The following is a 25071-nucleotide window of genomic DNA, read 5'->3' on the forward strand; positions in this document are numbered from 1 at the left end:
TGCTGCTTGGTGTTCAAGGAAGGTGGAAGGGACTCAGAGAGATGAACATCACGTGTAGGATGTCTCTGGCATGTAGTACAATCCAGACAACAAATCCAGAGGAGCATCAAGGGCTCATACTGTGACACAAGAGAACTTCTCTAATGCCACACAGGCCCAGGCAGGGCTTCACAGCAGAGGAGCTCACATGGGAGTGATTAAACCCTGGAATGGAAATCTCCTCCTTGCAGAAGATGGTGGGAACCAAGCAACGATGAATTTTGAGGTTATGTTGCCAATCAGAAACACTGGACAGGCTCCAGTTATGGATATTGTGGGAGGGTTGCTCCTTAACCCCAAGGAGGGGGAGTCAGGCATTCCTGCTCTCCTCCCATTGTTCAGAGGAGGAGGACACCCATGATACCTTCCAGGCAGCTTGAGCAGCACCTCGGATGTGCTGAACCTTCTTAACCAACAGCAACAGCCAAGCTGAGCCCAGGCAGCAAGCCAGGGTGTCCCTGTGTCCCTTCCCAAGAGACACAGAAACCTGTGAGTGGGGAATTCCCAACCTCAGAGACCCCTGTGAGAGCTGGAGGAGTCTCATCATGTTGATATCCAAACCTGCTCTTCACTTCTCCACCATTTTTGCATCAAGCAGAGGTCCTGTAGGGCTCTCCATCCATCGATGGATGTCTGGGCTGCTGCCACCATCACACTGCTGCACTGAAACTGAAAGATGAAGAATTGCTCCTCGTGCCTCAGCACAGTCACCTCCCCAGCCTCCTGGCCTCGTTCCTCCACGGGTGATGGGCAGGCTGAGCAGTGATGGGTCCTGGCTGGCAGCTCACACAGCTGGAGTGGTGGTTATTTATTTATACTCATCACTGAGAAGCTCTTCTGAAACAAGGGGCAGACCCAGTTCTGGAGGGTGGGAGTGGACAGCCCAAGCAGGATCCTGGAGGAGAAGACAAAGCTGCCTGCTGAGGAGAAATTTAAGGAAAGGACCAAATCTGGTTGCCCACCAGGTGCTATCAGATGGACAGGGACAAAGTCCCTGGGGCAGTGGGTTTGCTGGGTCCTGGTGGCAGTGTTGGGGCTGTTGAGCCTGGGAGCTGGCAGGGGATGTTCCTGCTGGAAGGTGTCACAGGGATGTTCTGTCAGGAACCTCATTCCAGTGCTAGGAACACTCCTGGGGAGGGTGCAACTCACTGGGGTTGCCAGGAAGGGTTTGAGTTGGTGCCTCCATACCAATATGTTAATGGCCTCCTCAAGGATGTCAGAATTCTCCTGAAAGAGCCATTTAGATGTTTAAAGATGTAAAGTCCTCCAGGGAGCCAGCCCTCTGTATCCATGGAGTTTATCTGTCAGTAGATAGTTTGGAAAGTCTGGGTCTGTGCTGGCACCAGGTGATGGAGGTGAAGAAGCATCCCTGGGCTCCTCCAGGGCCACTCAGAGGGGTTCTGGTCCCTCTGGTCCCTCCAGCCCGGTTTGGAGGCCTCCAGCAGCATGGAGGAGCTGCTGGGTGAGTCCAACCCGAGGCAGCAGAGAGCACTTGGATGTTCCCAGCTCCTGAGCTGGAGTAACCAGAGACCTTTTCCAAAATAGCAGCCGTGGCTGTTCTGCTGTCCCGGGGGAGGTTTGGGCCAGCGGGCAGGGGGGGTTTGCAGCCTCCCCATCCCATTCATCCCTTCCCTCCGTCCCATTCCTCCGCACTTCATCAGCGTTTGGACCCAACAGGCAGGAGTTTGTTCCCTCTCCTCTGGTCCAAGCCCTGCCTCCCCCCAGAGCTGCCAAGTTCCAACTTTTAGAGCCGCTTCCCTTTTAACAAAGCTCTGTGCAGAGCTGGAAAGGAAAAAAAAAATACACTTACTGCTTGCAGTGTCCTCCAAAGCCAGCTGAAGGGGTTGGGCTCCTTTCCTAAACAGATCCTCTCTCCAGAGCTTGCCCAGCATGAAGATTTCTCAGTTTTTATCAATTTTTTCTCTCTATTTGCATGGTTTTGGTTTTGTTTTGCTTAATGCTCATTATCTGTGAAAGGAGAAACATTGGAACACTGGCCCAGGGAAGGTGTCCCAGCAGCTCCTGCCGATTTCTGGGGGGTGGCTGGAAGGAAAGGGAAGGTTTGGTCGTGTGCCACGAGTGCTCGGGGGGGCTCCAAGAGCCCAGAGAGCTGATGTCTGTGTTCAGAGTGCTCTGCCCCTCCTCCTGAGGGCCCAGAACTTGGCTGCCTGAGCCTTGGGTGAGAGGAGTCTGTGCTGGGTGACAAGATGAGGGGCTGGGCTGGAGGGAGCAGTGCTGGGCCCAGGGCTCACTGCTGGGGCCTCTTCTCTTCAACATCTTGATCAGAGATGGGGCTGGGGGACAGGGGGCACCCGCAGGCAGTTTGCAGGTGACTCTGAGCTGGGCAGCAGAGTTGGGCTGCTTGAGGATAGGGAGGGATCCATGGGACCATGGGGATCCATGAGGATCTGCTGGGGAAGGGGCTGGAGAAGATGGAGAAGGGTGTGGAGAAGTTGTGAGGAGCATCTGAGGGAGCTGTGGGTGCTGATCCTGGAGCAGAGGAGGCTGAGGGGAGACCTTGTGGCTCTCTGCAAGCCCCTGAGAGGAGGTTGGAGCCAGGGGGGGTCGGGCTCTGCTCCCAAGGAACAAGGGATGGTCCAAGAGGAACTTTTGGCACAAGTCAAGTGGTGCCAGGGGAGGTTTAGGTTGGAGCTGGGGAAGAATTTCTCCCTGGAAAGGGTTGTCAGGGCCTGGCCCAGGCTGCCCAGGGCAGGGCTGGAGTCCCCATCATGCCTGGAGGGGTTTCAGAGAAAGCCCTGGGGATGTGGGGATGAGGGACATGGGGCAGGGGTGGTCTGGGCACTGCTGGGGGAAGGGTTGGACTCCATGATCTCAAAGATCTTTTCCAACCTAAGTGAGTCTGTAACTCCATGGCTGAACTGGAAGAGGCTGGTGCCACTTCCAAGTTGGATCTTTTTGGGTTGATCATAGGGAGTGAAGACCTGTGGGTCAGGGAGGGTGTTGGAGCAGGGATGAGCAGTAAGAGAAAAGTCTCCTTCCCACAATGGCAGCTGGGGAGGAAGGCTGCACGGGGGGACAGGCAATGTCTCTCCAGAGTCTGTGGTCATGTAGAACCATGAAACCCATGCTGAGGCTCATCCTGTAGGAACTGTTGATCAGTCACCAGTAAGCATCTCATCCGGGAGGTCAGAGGGGGGTTTCTAGATGAAGATGCCTTCTCACTGTGTAGGTGTTTCTGTCCTTTCTCACTTGTTTGTGACAGCTCACTGCAGTGTGTTGCTGGTATTTTTCATTCCATGTAGATGTTTCCACCAAAGTGTTTGTTGCCACGTCTGGGCACAGATATTCATAGCCTGGAGAGGTGGTGGTTCCGGTGGGGGGGGGGGTCTTTGAGATGACTGGAGAGATGTATGACAGGCATTTGCATTTGTTTTGGCAAGATGTGATTTCACTTGATGTTTGTTTAGTCCCTGGGAAACGTGATGCTGATGATGAGTTTGGCAACGCTGGCGGCCAGAGGACAGAGCTCTGCAGTGATTTATTTTACTGTGTTTGCTTTCAGCATGGAGGGGAACTTCTTAAATGAGCATCCTGTGGAGTCTCTGTCCTGGGCTGCACCCCCAGGGTGTGGGCAGCAGGGCCAGGGAGGGGATTGTCCCCTCTGCTCTGCTCTGGGGAGCCCCCCCTGGGGTAAAGCTGTGTCCATCCCTGGGGTCCCCATCAGCAGAAGGACACGGAGCTGTTGGAGCCAGTGCAGAGGAGGCCCTGGAGCTGCTGGGAGGGCTGGAGCAGCTCTGCTCTGGAGCCAGGCTGAGAGAGTTGGGGGTGTTGAGGCTGGAGAAGAGAAGGCTGCAACGGGGAGACCTTAGAGCACCTTCCAGTGCCTGAAGGGGCTCCAGGAAAGCTGGGGAGGGACTTGGGACAAGGGCCTGGAGGGATGGGAGCCTGCGAGGGGGAAGGGTTTGCAGCTGGGAGAGGGGAGATGGAGAGGAGATCTTGGGCAGGGAGGGAGGGAGGGAGGGAGAAATTGTTTGGTTGGACTTGGTGATCTCAGAGGTCCTTTCCAGCCATGAGCATTCTGTGATTCTCAGGTGTGGGCCATGGGTTAGTGGTGGCCTGGAATAAGGTGATGTCCTGGCTGGACTGGAGTGGGATAGGACAAGGGGGAAGGGTTTGGAGCTGGGAGAGGGGAGCTGGGGCTGAGATGGGAGGGAGAAATTCCTTGGGGTGAGGGTGCTGAGCCCCTGGTTGCCCAGGTTGCCCAAGGAAGCTGTGGCTGCCCCATCCCTGGCAGTGTCTCAGCCCAGGTTGGATGGGGCTTGGAACCCCCTGGGCTGGGGGAGGGGTCCCTGACCATGGCAGGGGGGGCACTGGGTGGGCTCCAACCAAACCAGTTTGTGAGTTGGTGATGTGCTGTCTTTCCTGGCCATGCTGCCTCTTTCTTTACTCTGGTGCCAAGGTCCTGCTCTGCCATGTCCCGGAGCTGAAGTCTGTGCAGGCACCACATGGGCTCTGCTCCTGAAGGAGACAATCTGGAGAGAGATTTAATTCTCTGCCACTGCTCATTTCTTTTCCTGTCTGGTAGCACTGGGCTGGCACCAACCCCACCTGCCCAGTGCCAGAGGTTGGGGAGATGTTCAGCTTTTCCCACAGCGTTTGAGTCTCAAGCAGAACGACAGCACCAAACGTTCTCACCATTCTTTGGTGTGAAGCAGAGAGTGCCCCTTGTAGAGCCAGGGAGAGCTGAGGCTTGCTTAGACATTCCAGACTACCCGGGAAGATGCTGCAGGTCCCCAGGGAGCTGCTGCCTGTGCCTGGGCTGACACTTGCAGGAAGTTTGGGCTGATTCTCACACTCAGCAAACGGGGCAGGAGCCCGCGGTGCAAGCGCAGACCTTTAACTTCAGAAGGACTCATTTCCACCTGGCAGGAGCACCATCCCCAGAGCTGACCCGTGGACGTTTGGGACGCTGGAAGGTGCTTAATCCTGTCAATGCTCAGGAATTCAAATTGCAGGAAAATGGATATTAAGGGTGTTTCTGCGCGTGCATCTGTCGTACTTTCCCTCCCGTCATCACCCCGGCCCAGCAGGGTAATGGGAGCCACATGAAGGACATCTGGATCCAGGGCTGGTTTATATGGCACCTGGCCCTTATTAATAGTAATGAGGAAATGGCAGTTTGGGATTTCTTGACCTCACATGAAATTCATTTCGCTGGGCAAAGGTTGCAAACAGATGGCAGCAATTTGGGGCTCGTTTCATCATCTGTTGCACAGCTTTTTTTCTGCTCTGTTTTGGCCCTTTCCTGTCTAAGGAGCTCTCCCTTTTTTCACCTCATCTCCTTACAAGGGTTGTCTTTTTCAAAGGGAGTCCTGGAACATCTTGTTAAAGCATGTTAGATGCAGCACAAGGGTTTAGGTATGGGCCGATACAACAAAATAATCCCTTGGGGCATAAATCACTCTTTTACTAACTCTGTTGTAAACTTTTATCTTTTTGAAGTTGGTAGTTTCTGCTGGGTTGTTGGCCTCTCTCCAATTTGCTCTTTGCCTCCCCAGCCCACGAACACACTTCTGCACTCCAACTTTGAGCAAATGGAAGAGCCCTGAGGAGACAGAACCCCAGGGGTGTCGGGGTCACTGAAGTCTGATTGTGGTCACATCATTGTGTGACCCAGCTCAGAACAGAAGGGTTTGCATTTCAGTGTCTGCCTCACCATTGCCATGCTGGGGTTGACTTGGTTATGGAATCACCAAATGCCAGCCTGGTTTGGGTGGGAAGGGACCTTAATGTCATCCAGTGCCCCCCCTGCCATGGTCAGGGACCCCTCCCCCAGCCCAGGGGGCTCCAAGCCCCATCCAACCTGGGCTGAGACACTGCCAGGGATGGGGCAGCCACAGCTTCCTTGGGCAACCTGGGCAACCAGGGGCTCAGCACCCTCACCCCAAGGAATTCCTTATTAACATCTCATCTTAATCTCTTCAGTTTGAAACCACTGCCCCTGGGCCTACGTGCCTGAGGTTGATCAAAGCATCTGAGGTTGTCCCATGCCATGTCCCTTTCTCTAAACTGGGGACACATGGATGAGGGGTGGGTGGGTGGATGGGCCACTTGGTGGGTAAGGAACTGTCTGGCTGGTCACACCCAGAGAGCTGCAGTCAGTGTCTCAGTGTCCAGGTGGGATCCATGAGGAGTGGTGTTGCTCAGGGGCTGGTACTGGTACCAGTGCTGTTTAACTCCTTTGGCAGTGGTGTGGACGTGGGACTGGGTGCTCCCTCACCAGGTCTGCTCCTGACACCAAGATGTGCTCTGGTCATCACACCCGAGAGCTGGGCACAGAGTTCAACAAGAGGGCAACTGGGCTGGTGAAGGGATCCAGCACAGATCCTATGAGGAGAGGCTGAGGGAGCTGGGGGTGTTGAGGCTGGAGAAGAGGAGGCTCAGGGGAGACCTCATCACTCTCTCCAACTCCCTGAAAGGAGGTTGGAGCCAGGGGGGGGTTGGGCTCTTTTCCCAGGCAACTCTCAGCAAGACAAGAGGGCACAAGAGGTCTCAAGTTGTGCCAGGGGAGGTTTAGGTTGGACATTAGAAAGAATTTCTTTCTGGAGAGGGTGCTCAGCCATTGGAATGGGCTGCCCAGGGAAGGGGTGGATTCTCCATCCCTGGAGCTATTTCAAAAGAGCCTGGATGTGGCACTCAGTGCCATGGGCTGGGAACCACGGGGGGAGTGGAGCAAGGGTTGGACTTGATGAGCTCTGAGGTCCCTTCCAACCCAGCCCATTCTTTGATTCTAGGTGCAGGGTCCTGCACTTAGATCAGGGCAATTCCAAGCACAGATCCAGGCTGGGCAGGAGAGGAGGAGGAGGGGGAGGTGTTGAAGGTGTTGCTTGAGCAGAAGGAGTTGGAGGTGTTGTTTGATGAGAACCCACCAGGAGCTGGCAGCCCCAGAGCTGCTCTCCTTGAAAAGCATCCCCAGGTCCTGCAGCCAAGGGGAGATCTTAGCAGTTTGCTCTGGCTTGGCCAGGAAGGTGCCTGGGTGTCCTCCCCCATCCGTGGTGCTCCTGGAAGGATAAAATCTTTGAGCTGTGTGTTTTGTATTGGTTTTTTTTTTTAGTTATTATTTGTAGTTGTAGCTGATTAGAAGCGTGCTAGAAATGAGATGGGGAAACCCAGCAAACAGAGAGGCAGTGGTGCTTAGAGTTACAGAAATACTCTGAATTCAAGGCCTGGGAAGTTGGGGCAATGGCTATTTTCTTCCTCAGATGTTAGGGTAGCCACTACAGGCAGAGCTTCCTCTTGTAGGGCAACAGCTGCCACGCTGTGACAACATGAATTTACAACCCAGCTATCAAAAAAAAATCAAAATACTTCACACAGTCAAACACTGGTGTAAATACCATGCTCCAGGAATATATATTAAAAAAAAAATCATAGCTGGAAACAATTTATCCTCCGAGCTAGATCAAAATAGTCCTACCTAAGAGCCTGGTTGTGTGAAATATCTGTTCCAGGTGTAGATTTGGCCTTTCATGATGCTGTCAGACTGAAACCTCTCGGGGGATTTTTTATTTATCAGAGTGAAATGAAAGCTGTTCTAACTACTAAAATCATCATGTAATGCAAATTGGGTTTAGAGAGCACCACTTGTATTGTAGTTGTTATTTAATCTGACTACTGTAAATATCCCAATAATTTGGTGAGCCCAAAGCAGATGTGCCTAAATCCATGAAGAAACCAGCAGAGAAACAGAAAAATCTTGGTATTTTTGACTTGATGTAGTTTAGGAAGAGCTCTGCTAATGTGAAAATTAATTTTCTCTGAACTTGTCTGTGTTGAAACATCCCTGGAGGGGTTTCAGAGCCCTGGGGATGTGGTGCTGAGGGCCATGGGGCAGGGCTGGGGAAGGGTTGGACTCCTTCATCTCAAGGGTCATTTCCAACCAAACCAAAACCAGTTCTCTGGGTGGAGGCAGGGGAGATGCTTGTGTTAGGGAAGATCTGAATTCCAGTAGCCTCCTGGGTCTGAAAAAATGCAAGGAGCAGTAGTAGGGTCCAAGCCCCTGGTCTGTACTCATCCAAAGCTTTACATTTGGGGTTCTCCAGCTCGCTGGCAGCTCCTGTGTTCCTGACAACATCCCTGGGTTCATGGGGTCAGGAACACAGAGGACTCCAGGAGATGCCCCCTTGCTGGCTGGGTTACCCCAGTTTGTGGGCTCTTGGCACTCATCCCTGGGAAGGTTGGAGTCTGCACATCCAGGGGCCAGGAACACCCCATCCCTGGGTGGTCAGAGCAGTCCACCCCTTGGTGGGGCCCCATCACCACATCCTTATTTCCAGTTACTCCTCCCTAAGGACCCTCCAGTCTCCCTCATCCATTGGTGTAGAACCTCAGTCACTGGCTGAGACCCATCTGAGATGGGTGCTATGGGTGCTGAGGTGGGTGCTGAGGTGGGTGCTGAGATGGGTGCTATGGGTGCTGAGATGGGTGCTCTGGGTGCTGAGGTGGGTGCTATGGGTGCTGAGGTGGGTGCTGAGATGGGTGCTGAGATGGGTGCTGAGGTGGGTGCTTAGGTGGGTGCTATGGGTGCTGAGATGGGTGCTGAGGTGGGTGCTCTGGGTGCTGAGGTGGGTGCTGGCAGCCACAGTCACTCCTGCACAGCCCTTGAGCTCTCCCTGTCCACCTCCCTCTTCCTCAGCACAGGAGACTGGAAACCTCTGGTCCTGAAATCTCCCACTGCTGATGGCAGCTGAAGAGCTTCAGCATCTTGGTACTGAGTTTATCAAGAAATGCATCAAGGAGATCTTTGATACCAAGATATCAGGATTTCAGGGGCTTGGAGCAACCTGGGCTGGTGGGAGGTATCCTGCCCATGGAACTGGATGAGCTTTAAGGTCCCTCCCAACCCAATCCCATCTGGGATTCTCTGATTTATAAATCCAAGAGCAGCATGGAATGGTGATGTGGAACATCAAGGCTGCAATGTGGGGTTTCCCAAGAGAAAGAAATAAGGGGAAGTCTGGATCCTTGGGGAGCTGGAGTCTGTGGGGCACCAACACTGGTGCCTGTGCTGCCACCAACACTGCCCCACATCTCCTCCTCTGCCAGCCCAGCAGCTCAGCCCCACATCTCCTCCTCTGCCAGCCCAGCAGCTCAGCCCAGGCATGGCAACTGCTGCTCTGCCCACAGGGAAAAACCCAAAATACAGCAGAGCTGCTGGGGCTGTGTCATCCTCCACGCTGCTGCTGCTCAGCTGACAGCTCAGGGAGCTCTGTGCTGGGTTTGTGAACCAGCTGAGCCTGAGAGAACAGGGAATTAAAAAAAACCCTCCCTGCTCTGCCCCTGCCAGCAGAGCAAGGGGCAGGATCGTCTCCTGTGCCCCCCAGAGCCCTTGGTGTGCCAGTGTGTGCCATCATCTTCTCATGATCCTGCTCCTTCCAAGTGGGGCCTCTTGCATGACCTTGGGACACAACAGCATCTGCTGTTGCCCTCAGCAGGAGCTCACCACAGGTTTACTCCCAGTATTTTTGTTCCTAAGAGGAAAAATCCCTTCCCCATCCCTGGCCATGGGGCTTGGAGCATCCTGGTCGGGTGGGAGGTGTCCCTGCCCGTGGCAGGGGTGGCACTGGATGAGCTTTCAGGTCCCTTCCAACCCAGCCCATTCAGTGATTCTGTGTAGAAGAGATTTATTATTTTTTTTCTGTTACGTGACCCAAGAAGGTGCAAAAGAAAAGGTGTCTCTGTCTCCTGTTCAGGATGGTAGAACTTGATTTGCTTCTTATGTGATATCTACAGCTCCCTGCAAGGAGGCTGCAGTGAGGTGGATCCTGGTGGATCCCAAGTAAATAATAATAGGACTAGGGGAAAGGGCCTGAAGGTGCACCAGGGGAGGGTTAGACCAGATCTGAGGAAGAATTTCTTTCCTGAAGGAGCAGTCAGGTGCTGAACAGCTGCCCAGGGAGGTGCTGGAGTCCCCGTCCCTGGAGGTCTCCAGTGTTGATGTGGCAGTTCAGGACGTGCTGTATGATGGTTTTTTCTGGGCCGACAGTTGGATGTGATGATCTTAGAGGTGTTTTCAACCATGACAATTCTGTGATACAGCCAGGGAATGCCCTATAACCTTCCTATATAAGCTCCTGGAAAATATGAGGAATCATCATACAGAACCCCAGGTTGGAAGGTCCAACCTTTCCTGGCAAAAGCACCATCTGGACAAGATGGCCCAGCTGAGTCCTCCAGTGTCCCACGTCAGGGAATCCACCACTTTCCTGGGGAGCTCATTCCAATGGCTCTTTGTTCTCATTGTGAAAAATTTTCCCTGTGTGTCCATTTGGAATCTCTTCAGGAATAACCTGCACCCATCACCCCTCATCTTTTCCATGTGCCCCTTGTAAAAAGGGAGTCTCCATCTTCTTTGTAGCCACCCTTCAAATACTGGAGCTCAGTGGTGAGGTCTTCCTGATCCTTCTTTTCTCAAGGCTGCACAAACCCAGTTCTCAGAGGCTGCCCAGACCTTGGATCATCTCCAGGCCCTTCTCTGGACCCTCTCTCCTGCACATCCAAGCCTTTTTAAACAGAACAGAGGGAACAACATCTGCAGAGACTTTGCCATCAGCAAGAGATTCCCCATCAGGAGCAGGTCATGCTTGGTGTGGTCAGCTAAATGATCAACCGAGGAGTTTTCCACCCAAAGCCCCAGTGCAGAGAGGGAGGAGGGAAGCTGTGGGGCTGTTCCTTGGGCCTTGCCTGCCAGTGACAGCACTGAGCTTCTCAGTGCTCCCTTCCCTTGGCAGCTGCTTGCAGCTCCCTGGCAGAGCAGGGTGTCACATCAGAGGCTCTGTGCCTGTGTGTTATTCATTAGCTGGTGGGCCACTCCTTCTAAAGATCAAAGGAGCTTTGCCAGGACACGTGGAGCAGCCTTTTTAAAACATGCCTCCAGCAGCTGTAGGGTGATGGAGAAACCTCCTGCCTTTGGCTGAACTTGGTGGGGGTCTGGGAGCAAACCCAGGGGGAGCAGTTCTTCCCTTTCCAACTCCCCAAGCCACTGAGGCTTCTCCTGGCCATCTAGAGTGGATTCTGCATCCACAAGTTTCTCTTAGATGTAGTAAATCACCCACCTTTTACTAAAGGTGTTGGTCCAGTTTACTTGTGGTTGTTCCTGGGAAGCACCTTTGTGAGAGAAGGGAGAAGGGAAGCAGTGCTGATCCTCATCACTGGGGCTGTTACACCAGCGTGTATCCCGTGAGCATCCTTCCCACACCACCCTTCCCACAGCTGACGTGGGCACCTGCCCCATGCCAGGAGAGGTTTCCTCCTGTCTTAGGCATGAGAGGTGCTCAAACACCCACCCTGAGCTCATAGCATCCACTCCAACCCCTTCCCCAGCAGTGCCCCATCTCCCTCATCCCTACATCTCCAGGGCTCTGAAGCCCCTCCAGGGGTGATGGGGACTCCAGCCCTGCACTTTCCAGCTGCCCCAAGCCTGGAGTGATGCTTGGGGTTGGTGTGACCCAAGGACAGGACCCAGCAGGTCCAAAGGTGGCACTTTGGGGAGGTGAATGAATAACCAACCTCTCCTCATCCTCTGGGGCTGATGCTGCACTTCGGGAGCCTTGGAGCATCACTGATGCTGCTGGGCAGAGGAGGAGGAAGAGGAGGAGGAGGAGGAGGAGGAGGAGGGAGGTTCAGTACCACAGACTTGGTGACTCAGCAGCTTCCCAGGCTCATTTCTGTGTCATCTCCTCACACTTTTTCTGGTCTCTGTGTAGGCCATTGCCTGTGGAGGCACACACCGAGGAGGAGCTCCACACGCAGATTACTCAAAGGGGTGAGGTGAGTCCTTTGTAAAGGCTTTGTAACATCCTCATGCCGTGCAGGCAACTGATCTGCATTTGTCACTGCTGCTTTGGGGAGCCAAATATGTTAAAAAAAAGGATGACAAATCCATGAGAATTTTGTAGGTCGCACGCTTGAGGAGAGGACTGGAAGTTGCTAAGTAACTGCAGGTACCCTGGGAGAGTTCGTGAGCCCCTGGCCTGAGAGGTGGGGAAGGGACTCACTGAGGGCACTGCCAGCCTTCTATTTCCTGCATAAATACAGATATTTGTCCAAAGAACTCTGAAATTTCATCACAGCCCAGTAATTTTTCCCCAGACCCAGAATAAATATTTATTCGGAATCGCAGTCTTCCTGAAACAGGCTTAAAAAGTGTCCTTTGACCAGTTCCTGCAGGAATGGGGAATGTTACCTTAGCAATGGGGTCTGCTCTCCACCAGCTGCCTTCCTCCTTGGGTTGTATCCTGCTCCTCAAGCCCTTCATTCCTCCTTCCATCCATTTTAACCACTTTACAGGTATTCCAGGAAAAATGTTGAAGTACAGAAACCAGACTCCTGTAGGGCTTCTCATTATTCAGTGCTTAGATTTAAGTTTATTGAGAGAAAAACCTGCGTCTCTGTATCCTTGTTAGGGATGTGTTTATTACTCTAATATGGTCAGGGGCAGACCTAAACATCCCTAAGTCTTTCTGCTGAGTGCTCTGGGTGTGCATGTCAGCTGGACATCACCTCTCTGGGTTTTTTGCTGTGGACACTGTCATCATTAAAGTCATATTTTAGGAGCTGACCACCAGAGAGGTTTCCTGATGGGTTTCCAGCAGGTCAGGTCCACGCTTGACACTTGTCTTTCAGGAGGAACATCCTGGGCAGTAGAGGGGAAGGGGCAAACCTGTCTCTAGGAAAAGACAGAATAAAAAGGGCCTGAAGAAGATCTCAGGGTCCTCTCCCTGCTCAGCTCCTTGGCAGGGAGCAATTTCTGATCCTTCTCTTGTGCCTTCAGAGTGAGTCCCTGTGCTGGACCACAGGAGCATCACCTCTAGGATCCGTGGGATGTTCTTTCCAAGACCCCTTCCCACCCAGACCAGCCTGGGATTCTGGGATTCTCTCTGCAGTCAGTGGGTCCCTCCAAAGAGCAAGTCAGAGGCTGAACCATCCTCCTGCTCTGACTCATTTTCTGGAGGATGCTGTTGACTTCATTGTGACCTCAGGCCCCTCTGAGCCAAGTTGGAATGCACAAGAAACCTTCCTCCCAGTGCCTGTTCTTAGTCCACTGATGAGCAGTACTTGTCTCCCTTTTGATTTTAGGCACATCAGAGTTTTTCAAAGGAGGGGTGGATGAAAAAGGAAAAACTTTGTGCTCAGTTCTTGAGAACATCAGAGGAACACGTTTTATCTTAGTCACCACTGCTGGGCTCTGTAGGAGGCACCTCCAGACCAGGATTATCAGTGACTGCACATCCTCCCCTGTGCTGGGCACTGCTGGGGATGCACCCCCAATCCTGGGGTCAGTTCTGGGCCCCTCAGGAGCAGAAGGAGACTGAGGGGCTGGAGAGTGTCCAGAGAAGGGAATGGAGCTGGGGAAGGGGCTGGAGAAGATGAAGAAGGGGCTGGAGAAGATGGAGAAGGGTGTGGAGAAGTTGTGAGGAGCATCTGAGGGAGCTGTGGGTGCTGATCCTGGAGCAGAGGAGGCTGAGGGGAGACCTTGTGGCTCTCTGCAAGCCCCTGAGAGGAGGTTGGAGCCAGGGGGGGTCGGGCTCTGCTCCCAAGGAACAAGGGATGGGAGAAGAGGAACTTTTGGCACAAGTCAAGTGGTGCCAGGGGAGGTTTAGGTTGGAGCTGGGGAAGAATTTCTCCCTGGAAAGGGTTGTCAGGGCCTGGCCCAGGCTGCCCAGGGCAGGGCTGGAGTCCCCATCATGCCTGGAGGGGTTTCAGAGAAAGCCCTGGGGATGTGGGGATGAGGGACATGGGGCAGGGGTGCTGGGGAAGGGTTGGACTGGAGGGTCTCAAAGGTCTTTTCCAAGCAGAAGGATTCTAGGATCCTACTTTTTGCAGAGCATGGTGGAGGCTGTTAACCACAATGTTAACTTCTGGCTGGTTTGATTCTGTCAGGCTTCCCATCAATCCCCCAAAGGTAAAAGCTGGGATCTGCTCACAGCTCCAGCTCTGCTCAGCTGGCCAAGCAGAGGTGACTTCTCATTATTTCATGTCTTGACTGAGCCAAGTAGCTGCAGTAACCTTCAGTGATGGAATTAGGTTATTTTTATGGTCCCTTCCAGCCCAAACCATTCTGTGATTCCAGAGCTCAGCTCCTGGAGTCTCTGCAGAGTGTCAAGGCTGTTGTAGCAGTTGGAGCACTGATCTCTGCTGAGCCATGCATTATTTTGTCACATTCCAGGCAGCTCTTCAGCCCAGCATCTCCTTGATGTGCTCCTTGCTCCTCTGCCCCGGGGGCCTCTGCTCCAGGGCCAGCACTGGGACCTGTGTGTGTGGTTCTGAACCAACCACCCCCCTCCCAGCCCCCCGTGGCACGGGACTGGGCTGTTTTGGCAGCAGGTTTGGCCACAGCAGCACCTGCCTTGGCAGCCCCCTCACCAAGGCAGAACTGCCCAAGCCCAACCTCTGGCGTCCTTGAGGGCAGCATGAAACACTGGGAGACTGTTCCAGGAAATGATGGAAGCCATGAAGAATTTAAACATTTCCCCAAGTTTTTCTGTCCTCGCCCTCATTCTGTCTTCATTGGCTTCCTCTTCCTCGTGCCAACAAACTCAAACCTGGAGCCACGATTGGGTTTTTTTACAGTCCCGAGTGCTGTGATGCCTTTGCACTTCTTCTCCAACGTGACAGCCATGGGTTTAAACAACAGATGAGCAACCTTGACAATCCAGTCAGTGTTTTCTCCCCTCTCAGCATCTGAAGCCGTTCAATTAATTAATGATTAATTCTCAGATGTAGTCAGTGCTTGTTTCCATCACCACCCCACATCAGCCCCCTCCCCTGGGCTGACTCAAGACTTTTTTTCCTCTGGATACATCAGTAAAGTCTCAAGGGCTGAATTTGGACCCAGGATCATTGTTCTGTGTCTTCCCCCAGTGGCTGCTCTGGGTCCCTGTATGAACGTGAGCACCCCAGGACTTGTGGCAGTCCCATGGTGGTCCTGGCAAGCAGTGATCCCTGTTGCAGATTCCTGGTGGTCCTTCCTCCTCACTCCTGAGCTGGCTCTGAAGGTCACAGAATCATGGAATGATTTAGGTTGGAAGGGACACCAAAGGCTGCCCCATCCCTGGCAGTGTCCCAGCCCAGGTTGGATGGGGCTTGGAAGGAGCACCCTGGGCTGTAGGAGTCTGTGATTGGAAGGTTCTGTGCCACAGCCCTGGGGAGCAGCATCCTGATGGTTGGGGTCCTCGTGTGCATCCTGGTGAAAATCCCCTGGAGACACGGATTGCTCTCCAGTGGGGAGTGGCTGGTGCTCTGGGCAGGACGGGTCAGGTAAAGTCTGATCCAAACCATGAAGTGAATGTTGGTGTTTATTTGGTCTAAGAGTTTTCACTTCAGAAGTCTCCTTTCTGGCTGACTTCCTTCAGGCTTTACTGAGTAACACAGGAGCTGCAAGCTCAGAGAAATCAGAGTGCAGTAGTTGGAGGGTAATGCAGGGAACTTCTGAGGGTACCAAGGCCCTGGAGATGTGTCTGTCACCAGCTGAGCCACTGAGACCTTGCAGTTCCCTGGGAAGGCTGTCTGTCCCCTTGCCACTTTTCTGAGCACTCCAAGTCTGTGCTCTCTAAATGTAGAAAATGGGTATTTTTGTTTCAAAAAGTCCCTGAGGCTTGGAACTCCTTGTTTCTGTTCAGAAAACATTTCCATTTGCACAGCACAGGTGCTCAGGTGTTCAGCACTGTCGGAATCATGTCACAAATTCCCACTTTGTGGTGCTCTGAAGTTCAGAGGTTTGCTCTGCCCTCCCCAAGCCCATGCCCACCAAGAAGGGTGACCAGCAGCACATGGAGGACAAGCACAGCTTTTTGGTGTGCTGGGGTCTCTGCTGTCCCCGTCCTGAGGACGGAACCACAGAGTCGTTTGGGTTGGAAGAGACCTTTAAGCTGAGTCCAGTTGTAGCCTGACCCTGCCAATCATTAACCCAACTCTGCCAAGTGCAGGGCTTGCTCAGCACATCTGCATGGCTTTACCCACCTGCAGGGATGGGGATTCAACACTGCTCAGCCTGTGCCAGTGTTTTATGATCTTTTCAGAGGAGGATTTTCATCTAACACCCAATCTAAACCTCCCCTTTGTCTCTCCTGGACTTGTGTCTCTGGCTCTGCTGTGTGACTGCTCACTGCTGGTACCTCTGGCATGGACCCTCACAGCCTCCCTCATGTCACTTGAGTTTCTTGGCCAAAAGTTCAGGTGTTTATCTTGGAAACTACTCTGAGAAGTCAAGTGACCAGTTGGCCAGCTGAGTCTGATGTCCCTTTTATCATAGGACATTTCGTAGAATCCCAGGTTAGGGCTGGAAGGGACCTTAAAGCTCACCTAGTTCCAACCCTCTGTCACAGGCAGGGACACCTCCAACCAGACCAGGTTTTCACAACACTGTTGTCCTTGGGTACCAATAATATTTGTGCTTTTGCCATGGTAGGAATCAGAGTTTGGGCCCTTTTCTCCTTTCCCGTGTCTGGAGCAAACTTCCCCCAAGCCAGCGCCGTGCTGCAGGGTGCCTGATCTTTAGGGTGGTGAGGACATACTCATGGAGATACCTTCAGAGCATGCCCTGGGGCTGCCAACCTGACTGTGCTGCCCTGGTAACCAGTCCTTACCTTGGAATTAGCAGCACAGGGAGCCAGTGACTGGTTGCATCCTGTGGGCATCCATCTGCCCTTGCCCAGGTGTGCGTGAGTGCACCCCACGCCACCCCTGTTCTTCTGAGCCCCCAGTTCATGTGTAATGTTCTGCTCTGCCTCTGTATGAGTGATTCATCCCACCCTTTATGTCATCAGGAAGTTTCATTAGAGTGCAGTTATTTTTGTGCACGTAATTAGAATATTAAATAGATGAATCCCTGAGGGATTCCTCTCGTCCCCTCCAGCCAGCAGGTTGTCTTTCAGCAGAACCCGTTTTCTTCTGGCTTTGATGGGGATGCAGAGCCACAAATCACAGCCCTGCCTGGAGCTGACCTGTGCTGACATCAGCTCCAGAGAGCCAACCCAAACTCCAGGCTGGTCTCCTGCAGGCTGGTGCTGCCTGGTGCCCGGGGCAGACTCCGGGGCTGTCCGTGTTCTGAGCAGCACCATTGGACCACTCCCATGTTCCAGCTTGAAGATTTCACTGTCCCACCTCATGGTCACAAGTCCACAGTCCATCTTCCCAGCTCCTCACACCCTTGTTTGCCTTTCCTGTCTCTTTGGTGTGTATTTGGGGATAGTTGTCACCCCAGGCACCACAACACCTTTGTCCTTTGGGTGCCATGTTCAAGCCTATGCTGCTGCCCATGACTTTTTTTTTTTTTTTTTTTTTTTTTTCTGAAATGGCTCCCAGAAGCTGCAGACTTTGGAGACTTTATTTTCTGGCTGTTGAAAAGTGAGCCCAGGATTGCAGAGCTTTGTTGTCAGTATCTGTCGCGTGTGTAGACGGAGCCGTGGTTCCCGTCCAACTTCCCTGCAGCTCACACACCCTCGGAGCTCATGTGCAAACTTGTTTCTCTGCTGCCTTTATAGCTCTGTGCTCTCATTAGCAAGGAAGAATTTAATTGTAGAACCCCAGGCAGGTTTGGGTGAGAAGGGACCTTAAACATCACCCAGTCCCAACCCCCCTGCCATGGTCAGGGACCCCTCCCCCAGCCCAGGGGGCTCCAAGCCCCATCCAACCTGGGCTGAGACACTGCCAGGGATGGGGCAGCCACAGCTTCCTTGGGCAACCTGGGCAACCAGGGGCTCAGCACCCTCACCCCAAGCAATTTCTCCCTTAGATCTCATCTGAATTAATACCATGTAAGTCATTAATAATGTCCAATCAGTGACTTTAAAAGCTGAACCTGTGCTGACCCAAATTTCTGGTTCTTATCCCATAAGCTCTTTAACTGAGTGGCTGCCATCACCCCAGCACCTGTGCCCTGCCCAAGAACCACCCCAAGCTTCTCTCCCCTGAAGAGCAGTTCTGCTCTGCTGGAGGGGGATAGAATTTGATCTGGAGAGGTCAGGTGTGAGAGATGGGTGTTGTGCTACAACCTGCTCCTTGTTGTAGCCTCCGTTTGTCCCTTCCTGCTGCTTGGTGGTGACACCAGGTGCTGGAGCAGCTGGGCTGGCCCGTGACAAGTGACACCGTGGTCATGCTGTGTGGTCATGGAGTGATCAGGTGGAACCAGAGGTGTGCTCCCCAAAGCATGTGATGTGGTTCCAGGGGAGGTGGAAGGAACTGGGAAATTAGGAAAACATTCTTTGCAGAGGGGGTGCTGAGGTATTGGAATGGGCTGCCCAGGGATGGGGGGGATTCTCCATCCCTGGAAGTTTTTAAGAAGAGACTGGATGTGGCACTCAGTGCCACGGGCTGGGAACCACAGGGGGAGTGGATCAGGGGTTGGACTTGCTGATCCCAGAGGTCCTTTCCAACCTGGATGGTTCTGTGATGCTGTGAGTCTGTGGCTTCTTCTCTCCTGGGTCTGGTGGGGGTGATGGATACACCCATGGCATCACCATTCTGACCAGCAGAGGTACAGCTCACCATCATGCTGCTGGTATTGCAGATTTGCTTTCTCAGATCAGCTGAGCTGTTCTGGTTTTTTGAGGGTTTTTTTTGTTTGTTTCATTGGGTTTGTTTGTTTGTTTGTTTTGGTTTTTTTTTGGGGGGGGGGGTTTGTTGTTTTTGTTTGTTTGTTTGTTTGTTTCTTTAGGGAAGCTGGACCCAAGGCACTTAAAATGCCCCCAGGCAATGTCTGCGGAGCTGAGAGATCCGGGAGCCACCACCAGTAGTGGCTCTGGGGGTTGGTGGGGATGCTCCCAGAGTCAAAACATTTTTGGTGGGGATGCTCCCAGAGTTAAAACATTTTGCTCTGATGTCACATTGAAACCCCCTGGGCTGGGGGACGGGGCCAGGGGAGGTTCCTCCACCCCTCCATCCCCCGAGCAGCAGTGGGAAGCTCTCCAGCCAACCATGCTGGGAGAAAAGAGAAGCCTGAAATCAAAACCCGGAGAATTCTGGAAGATAAGGCTGGCTCTCAGCCTTTGTAATCCAAGTGGGCCGGGGGAATCGGGTGGGAATTGAAACCGTCGGGGTCCTGGGAAGGGCCAGGCTGGGGTGTTGGGGTGGGAAGGAGCTGGGACATCTTGAGCCCAGCGCTGGGATCCCCGCGTGAGGCCCCGCGGGAAGGGGCCACGCACGCCCCGGGATGGGGGAATGGGGGATGAAAGCAAAAATGTCAGGCTTTGAAAGGAGCAGGGAAAAAGGAGGCATTCTGTGTGGTAACCGAGATTTTATTGTTTCCTGATCCCTGCTCTGTATCCCACAGCTGGGGGGATCGGGAGGAATGAAAACAAACAGCAGCCCATGAATGGAGGGGTTTTATCTGGCGCTTGGTGGAGCTGGGGATGGGGCAGAGTCATGTCCAGGGGGGTCCCAGAGCAGTGGCTGAGAGCTCCGTGGCAGCTCAGGGCTTTATTTTTATATTATCATTAACATTTTCAGAAAAAGCCAAATGATAAGGAAGCATGGGGAGGGCACCCTCAGGACGGGGCTGCCAACCCCGAGCACACCTTCTGCTCCCTGGTGCTGGTGCTGTTTGGGTGGTAACTGCTGGAGAGCCCAGAATCATCACATCACAGAACCCCAGACTGGGCTGGGTAGGGAGGGACCTCAAAGTCCTCAAAAAACCCAGCCCCCTGCCATGGTCAGGGACACCTCCCAGCAGCCCAGGTTGCTCCAAGCCCCATCCCAGCCTTCAACACAGCCAGGGATGGGGCACCACATGGAGCTCCCTCTTCCTTCTCCCTCTTTTCTCCCTCACAAAACAAACTCCATGTTCCGCCCTGCCTGACCCTGAGGTTCCAGGGGGGTTGGCAGGGCTGTCGTGGGTCACCAGCCACGGGCAAACACTGCAAATACTTCCTGTAGCTGCATAAAATATGTGTCCTGAGGTCACGGCTGATCCACGCCTTCGCATTAAAGCTGAAAAAGTGATTTGTAAAGAGGAAAAAAAAAAAAAAAAAACCAAAAAAAGCTGAGTAATAGGAAGGTGGTTTCCAGAGCAGGCATGGCAAGATTGTCTCCAGGAGGATGGGCTGAGCCCTGCCCTGCAGGATCTGCCCCTGGCTCCCCCAGACGCTCTGCCAGCTCCTGGGACGGGGCTGATGGCCACACTGGGAGATGTTTTAATTAGCACTAACGATGGAAGCTGCCTGCAGGAGGGGTCTCAGGGGCCCATCCGTGCCCCCAGCCCCAGCCTAATGAGCTCTTCATTAACACCCATTGCAAACCAGAGCCTCTCCCCCCCTGCTCCCCTCCCCTCCATGCCCCCCATGCTCTGCCTCCCTGGTGGATCTCACAGCCCAAGAGGTATTTTGGGGGGGGTGGGTGGGTGTGAATCTGATTTAATTGGTAATTTTTGAAGCACTGAACACAATCTGTGGGCATGGTGGGCAGACACCCCCCAGCTCTGCCTCAGCACCAAAAATACTGTGGAGTCAGAACCAGAGCTGGTGGCTCTATGGGTGTCACAGCCCTCTCTGTGATGATAAATAACTTGATATCCATGGGGACACAGATAGATGTGGAGGCTCAAACTGCAGAGCACACCTGGGGAGCACGGTGTGTTCTATCTAACAGGGCTCAGCAGGGTGGGGGTCCTTGTCACAAAGTCATCAATTCTTTAGTTGGAAAAGATGTTTCAGACATCAGGTCAACCCATCACCCCAGCCCTGCCCCATGTCCCTCATCCCCACATCCCCAGGGGTTGCTCTGAAACCCCTCCAGGCATGATGGGGACTCCAGCCCTGCCCTGGGCAGCCTGGGCCAGGCCCTGACAACCCTTTCCAGGGAGAAATTCTTCCCCAGCTCCAACCTAAACCTCCCCTGGCACCACTTGACTTGTGCCAAAAGTTCCTCTTCTCCCATCCCTTGTTCCTTGGGAGCAGAGCCCGACCCCCCCTGGCTCCAACCTCCTCTCAGGGGCTTGCAGAGAGCCACAAGGTCTCCCCTCAGCCTCCTCTGCTCCAGGATCAGCACCCACAGCTCCCTCAGATGCTCCTCACAACTTCTCCAGCCCCTTCTCCATCTTCTCCAGCCCCTTCCCCAGCTCCATTCCCTTCTCTGGACACTCTCCAGCCCCTCAATCTCCTTCTGCTCCTGAGGGGCCCAGAACTGACCCCAGGATTGGGGGTGCATCCCCAGCACATGGATGATCCCTGCCCTGCTCCTGCTGCCCACCCCACTGCTGGTCCCAGCCAGGATTGGGGGTTGGAACTGATGTTCTTTAAGGTCCTTCCCAACCCAAACCATTCTGTGATTCTCAAGATGTTCCCCAGGTGCTGGGAAAACCAGGGGGTCTGGGGAGGCATCCGGCATCGTGTGTCTGTCCCTCGGTTGCCATTCAGACAGCCCAGGGTTGGGTTTCAGTGGGGGATTCAATTAACACCTCAGGAAGGTCATTAGCCCACCCAACTAATCAGCCTTTTCTGTATTCCTTGGTGTGACTGCTGAGGGAGGAGGGCAGGAGGGTGCTGGAGCCCATCACCCTGGCTGCTGTGCCACCACAGGCAGGAAAATTCAGTTTTCCTACAGGAACATGGTCAACTGGACTGATTGGTGGTGGTCTGATCTTAATGACCTTATTTTCTGTTTTAAGTATTTCCCTCAAAGAGTGTTTGCAAAGCGGGGGGGCTGCTGGATTATTTTTAGCTCATGCTTCGATCGTGCTGGAATTATTCAGGCAGCAGCAGCAGCAGCAGCAGAGATGGTTTCATCTGCAGCACTGGAAGGGTTCTCCTCCGTTTCTGGTTAGGATAAATAATTTTTAAATTACCAGTCAAAATGAGAACCACAAGTGGTGATATTGACCCAAATATGGAGAAGCATCTTGCAGGGAAATTGCAGCCCCGGTGAGGGCAGCGATGATGCTGAATTTCAGGAGGGGCTGTGGGGCAGGAACAGCTCCAGACGTGGCCCAGGAAAAAGGTTTTGGTCCCTGAGAGCCACGGCCGTGGCTTTGTGCTTGTGTCACCCAGGTGTAGCTTCTGGTGTGGAAGCTGTTTGGAAACTTCTGAGTAGGAATTCGTGGTGTTTCCAGCACCTACCTGATTCCTCGGAGAAGAAATCCTGAGGACAAGACCCAACGGTCTGACACCAAACCGGCTCGACAGCATTCCAGGTTTTATCACCGGTTAAAGCAACTCAAATAAAAGGTTATTAGGAAAAAGCAGCAAAGGGTGAGCATCCCCCTTGTCACTTTGCAGACCCACTCAGGAGCAAACTCCTCTTCCTCCTCCCGCTGAGCAGCGTAGGCTTGGTGAGCATCATGCAAAGCAGTTATAAATTTGGTTGGGAAAGTTTTCTCCGAGATCAGTTGTCAAGGGATTTCTGTTAAAATAGAAAGACGTGTAAATTGAAATGCCTCTTTAGTTCATTATTTCTGTCCTGAATTAATTACTATTCAGCCTTCCTGTGAGGGACTTGGGTTTGCTCTTGGCATCAAGCAGGAGGAGGTTGCTGGGGCTTTAGAGAAGGGGATGGGAATTGAAGATTATCTTTAAAAGTGGCAGGAATATTTGCAGGGGGGTGAAATTGGATTGTATGAGGGAATATCTGCAGCACGTGTGCAGGGAAATCAGCTGAGCAAAGATGAAACACAAAGGAACTGGAAGGATGGCAGAAGGGGCATCCTGCAGATGAGCACTCAGCGCTATGGTGGGTCACAAACACGTCAAAGATCCCATGGTGTTTAAAAAAAAAAAAAGACTGGAGATGACTTTGGGGTTCACTAAACCCAAAAAACATCCTCCTGCTCCTCCAACTCTCTCTGTAGTCCCACCTGGAACAGGAGGCTGGAGGCTCCAGCTCTCCAAACCAATGCAGTGAGTCCTTCCATGGGGAAGCTCCTGGTGTTGTTCAGCCTGGAGAGGACTGTGGGGTTCAGGAGGCTTCAGACACAGAGGTCAGCACAGAAAGGAGGGGAGAGCTCTGAAGAGCTGGGCTGTGCTGCTGGCTCCACTTGCTGAACATTTCATTGAGGAGTTTCGTTGAGACTTCAGGAAAAGCTGAATGGAGAGGGGCTTAAGAGCATGTCGGATAAACATCTGTCAGGAGGGGATTATTAAGAGTAGATCCAGCTGTGCTGCACAGGGGTTGGATGAGGTGTTTTCTTACAGCTCCATTTTCCTGTGGTCCTGTACAGTTTGGGGTCAGCAAGTCCCCTCCTTCCCAGCATCTCTTCACCTTCCCAGCTGCAGCTGCCCTGAGTCCTGACTGCAGAAAAGGGCCTGAAGTGGCAGGAAACACAAATGACTTTTGTTCCTCTGGTGGTGCTGGTTGTGAAGGTTTCTGTAGCTTTCCAGCTGTGTTGGTTCTCCAAGGGGCTCTGGTGATGCTCCATGGCCACACTGGGGGTGTCCATGCACACAGAGCTCCTGCTCCTGGGGTGGGGACAGGTGGGGCATCCAGGTGTGGGAAAAACTGCAAAAGCACTGGGGAAGTGATGCCTGGAGGAGGGGGACAGCTCGTGTCTGAGGCAGCATTTGGGTAACACATTGTGATGAAGACCTGACCTAAATCAGCTTCAGCAGGGCATGTCCTTTGGTGGGGCAGTTTTTTACTCTGTGCTTTTTGGCTGCTACTCATTTTTGCATCAGAAAGTCACACGTTAGTAAATCAAATACCTCCTGAAGGATATTATCCCTCCATAATAATCCTTGTCAATAAAACTCCTCATGGAAGGAAGTCAAGTGCTGTTTGGCAAGGCCTGTTCCCAACAAAACCAACTTGTCCACCATACACTTTGTTTCTTCCCTTTCGTCCTCATCCTTTAAACCCTCTGGGTTTTTTGGTTGGTTTGAGTGGTTCTTTAGAGAATCCCAGAATGGTTTGGGTGGGAAGGGACCTGAAAGCCCACCCAGTGCCCCCCCTGCCATGGTCAGGGACCCCTCCCCCAGCCCAGGGGGCTCCAAGCCCCATCCAACCTGGGCTGAGACACTGCCAGGGATGGGGCAGCCACAGCTTCCTTGGGCAACCTGGGCAACCAGGGGCTCAGCACCCTCACCCCAAGCAATTTCTCCCTCAGATCTCTCAATCTGCATTTGTCTGCTGATTGCTCTCTGCCCAACCTGCCTGCAGGACTCCATCCTGTCCTCTGGTGTAGGTGATTTGTGGTCTTGAACTTGTGTTCATGAACTTCCCCAATATTTCCAAGGTATTTCTAAACAAATTTAACCTCGGCACAGGGAGCATTTTGGTTTGTTGTTTTTCAGGCTCCTCAGTGCTCTTTATTGAGTTGGCTCAGCCCCAGAAGGAGCAGAGGAATGCAAGGGCACCGCCGCTTTTGGGTTGAATAACGCGTGAAATTTTAAACACAGGTGGTGCAGGCTCGACTGATGACCCCTGCATTCATGGAAGGGATGGTTTGATTTCCTACGAGACGGGGTTTTTGGTGAAAAATGCAGAAATCTCAGGTTTCCTTCCCTGCTACTTAATACTTTGTGGTCACAGAGAATGTGATAACGTCAGCAGAGGTTGCTCTGCCCAAACAGGGCAGTGGGACACAGGGTGCCCAGGGAGGTGTTTGGGGCCTCATCCCTGGAGATGTTGAAGGTGAGGCTTGAGGAGGCTCTGAGCACCCTGATCTGGGTGAGGGTGTCCCTGATACTGCAGGGCTGGGACTGGGGGAGCTTCAGGGGTCCCTTCCCACCCAGACCCCTCTGTAGTGGAGCCCAGCACAATGGTGATGCTCATTGTCACCACTCATGTCCTTGGCCTTACCTTGAGTCATCAAGTGGCCTCCTCTGGGTCAGGCTCTGAGTTCCTGGTGGGTGGAGATGCCATGGGGGTCCCACCAGGCTGCCAGGGAGCTGAGGGGTGGTACAAGCAGTGTCACAGGTAGGAAACAGCAGCTTAAACCTTCTGATGTCTGTCTACGTGTGACAACACGAGGGCACATGCTGAGCCCAGGAGGTTCCAGAGCAGTTTCTGGATCCCTGGAGGTCCCATAAAAGCTTCTGCAGCCCATGAGGTCCTGGTGCAGTTCTGGGATCCCATGAGATCCTGGTG

The 25071-nt window shown here is 53.1% G+C and overlaps 1 protein-coding gene and 1 long non-coding RNA gene across 21 annotated transcripts in view; one reads left to right on the forward strand and one right to left on the reverse strand.

Moving 5' to 3' along the window:
- DTNB (dystrobrevin beta) overlaps positions 1-25071 on the forward strand; it is a 172777-nt gene that overhangs the window by 129700 nt on the left and 18006 nt on the right. For 2 of the 20 annotated variants that reach the window (XM_071742337.1, XM_071742338.1), the window contains one exon: positions 11766-11829. The exons of 17 other annotated variants lie outside the window; for them this stretch is intronic. In XM_071742337.1, the coding sequence (XP_071598438.1) occupies positions 11766-11828 (63 nt within the window). In that variant the 3' untranslated portion in view covers position 11829. The remainder of the gene's footprint in view (positions 1-11765; positions 11830-25071) is intronic. One more of the 20 variants, XR_011725478.1, reaches the window with a different exon arrangement.
- On the reverse strand, positions 19275-23448 carry LOC139795375 (uncharacterized). The gene is made up of 2 exons (XR_011725475.1): positions 23179-23448; positions 19275-23069 (listed from the first exon to the last, which is right to left on the reverse strand). It is a non-coding gene; the product is annotated as an uncharacterized lncRNA (long non-coding RNA).

This window comes from Heliangelus exortis, chromosome 3 (assembly GCF_036169615.1).
Source record: "Heliangelus exortis chromosome 3, bHelExo1.hap1, whole genome shotgun sequence".
NCBI lineage: Eukaryota > Metazoa > Chordata > Aves > Apodiformes > Trochilidae > Heliangelus > Heliangelus exortis.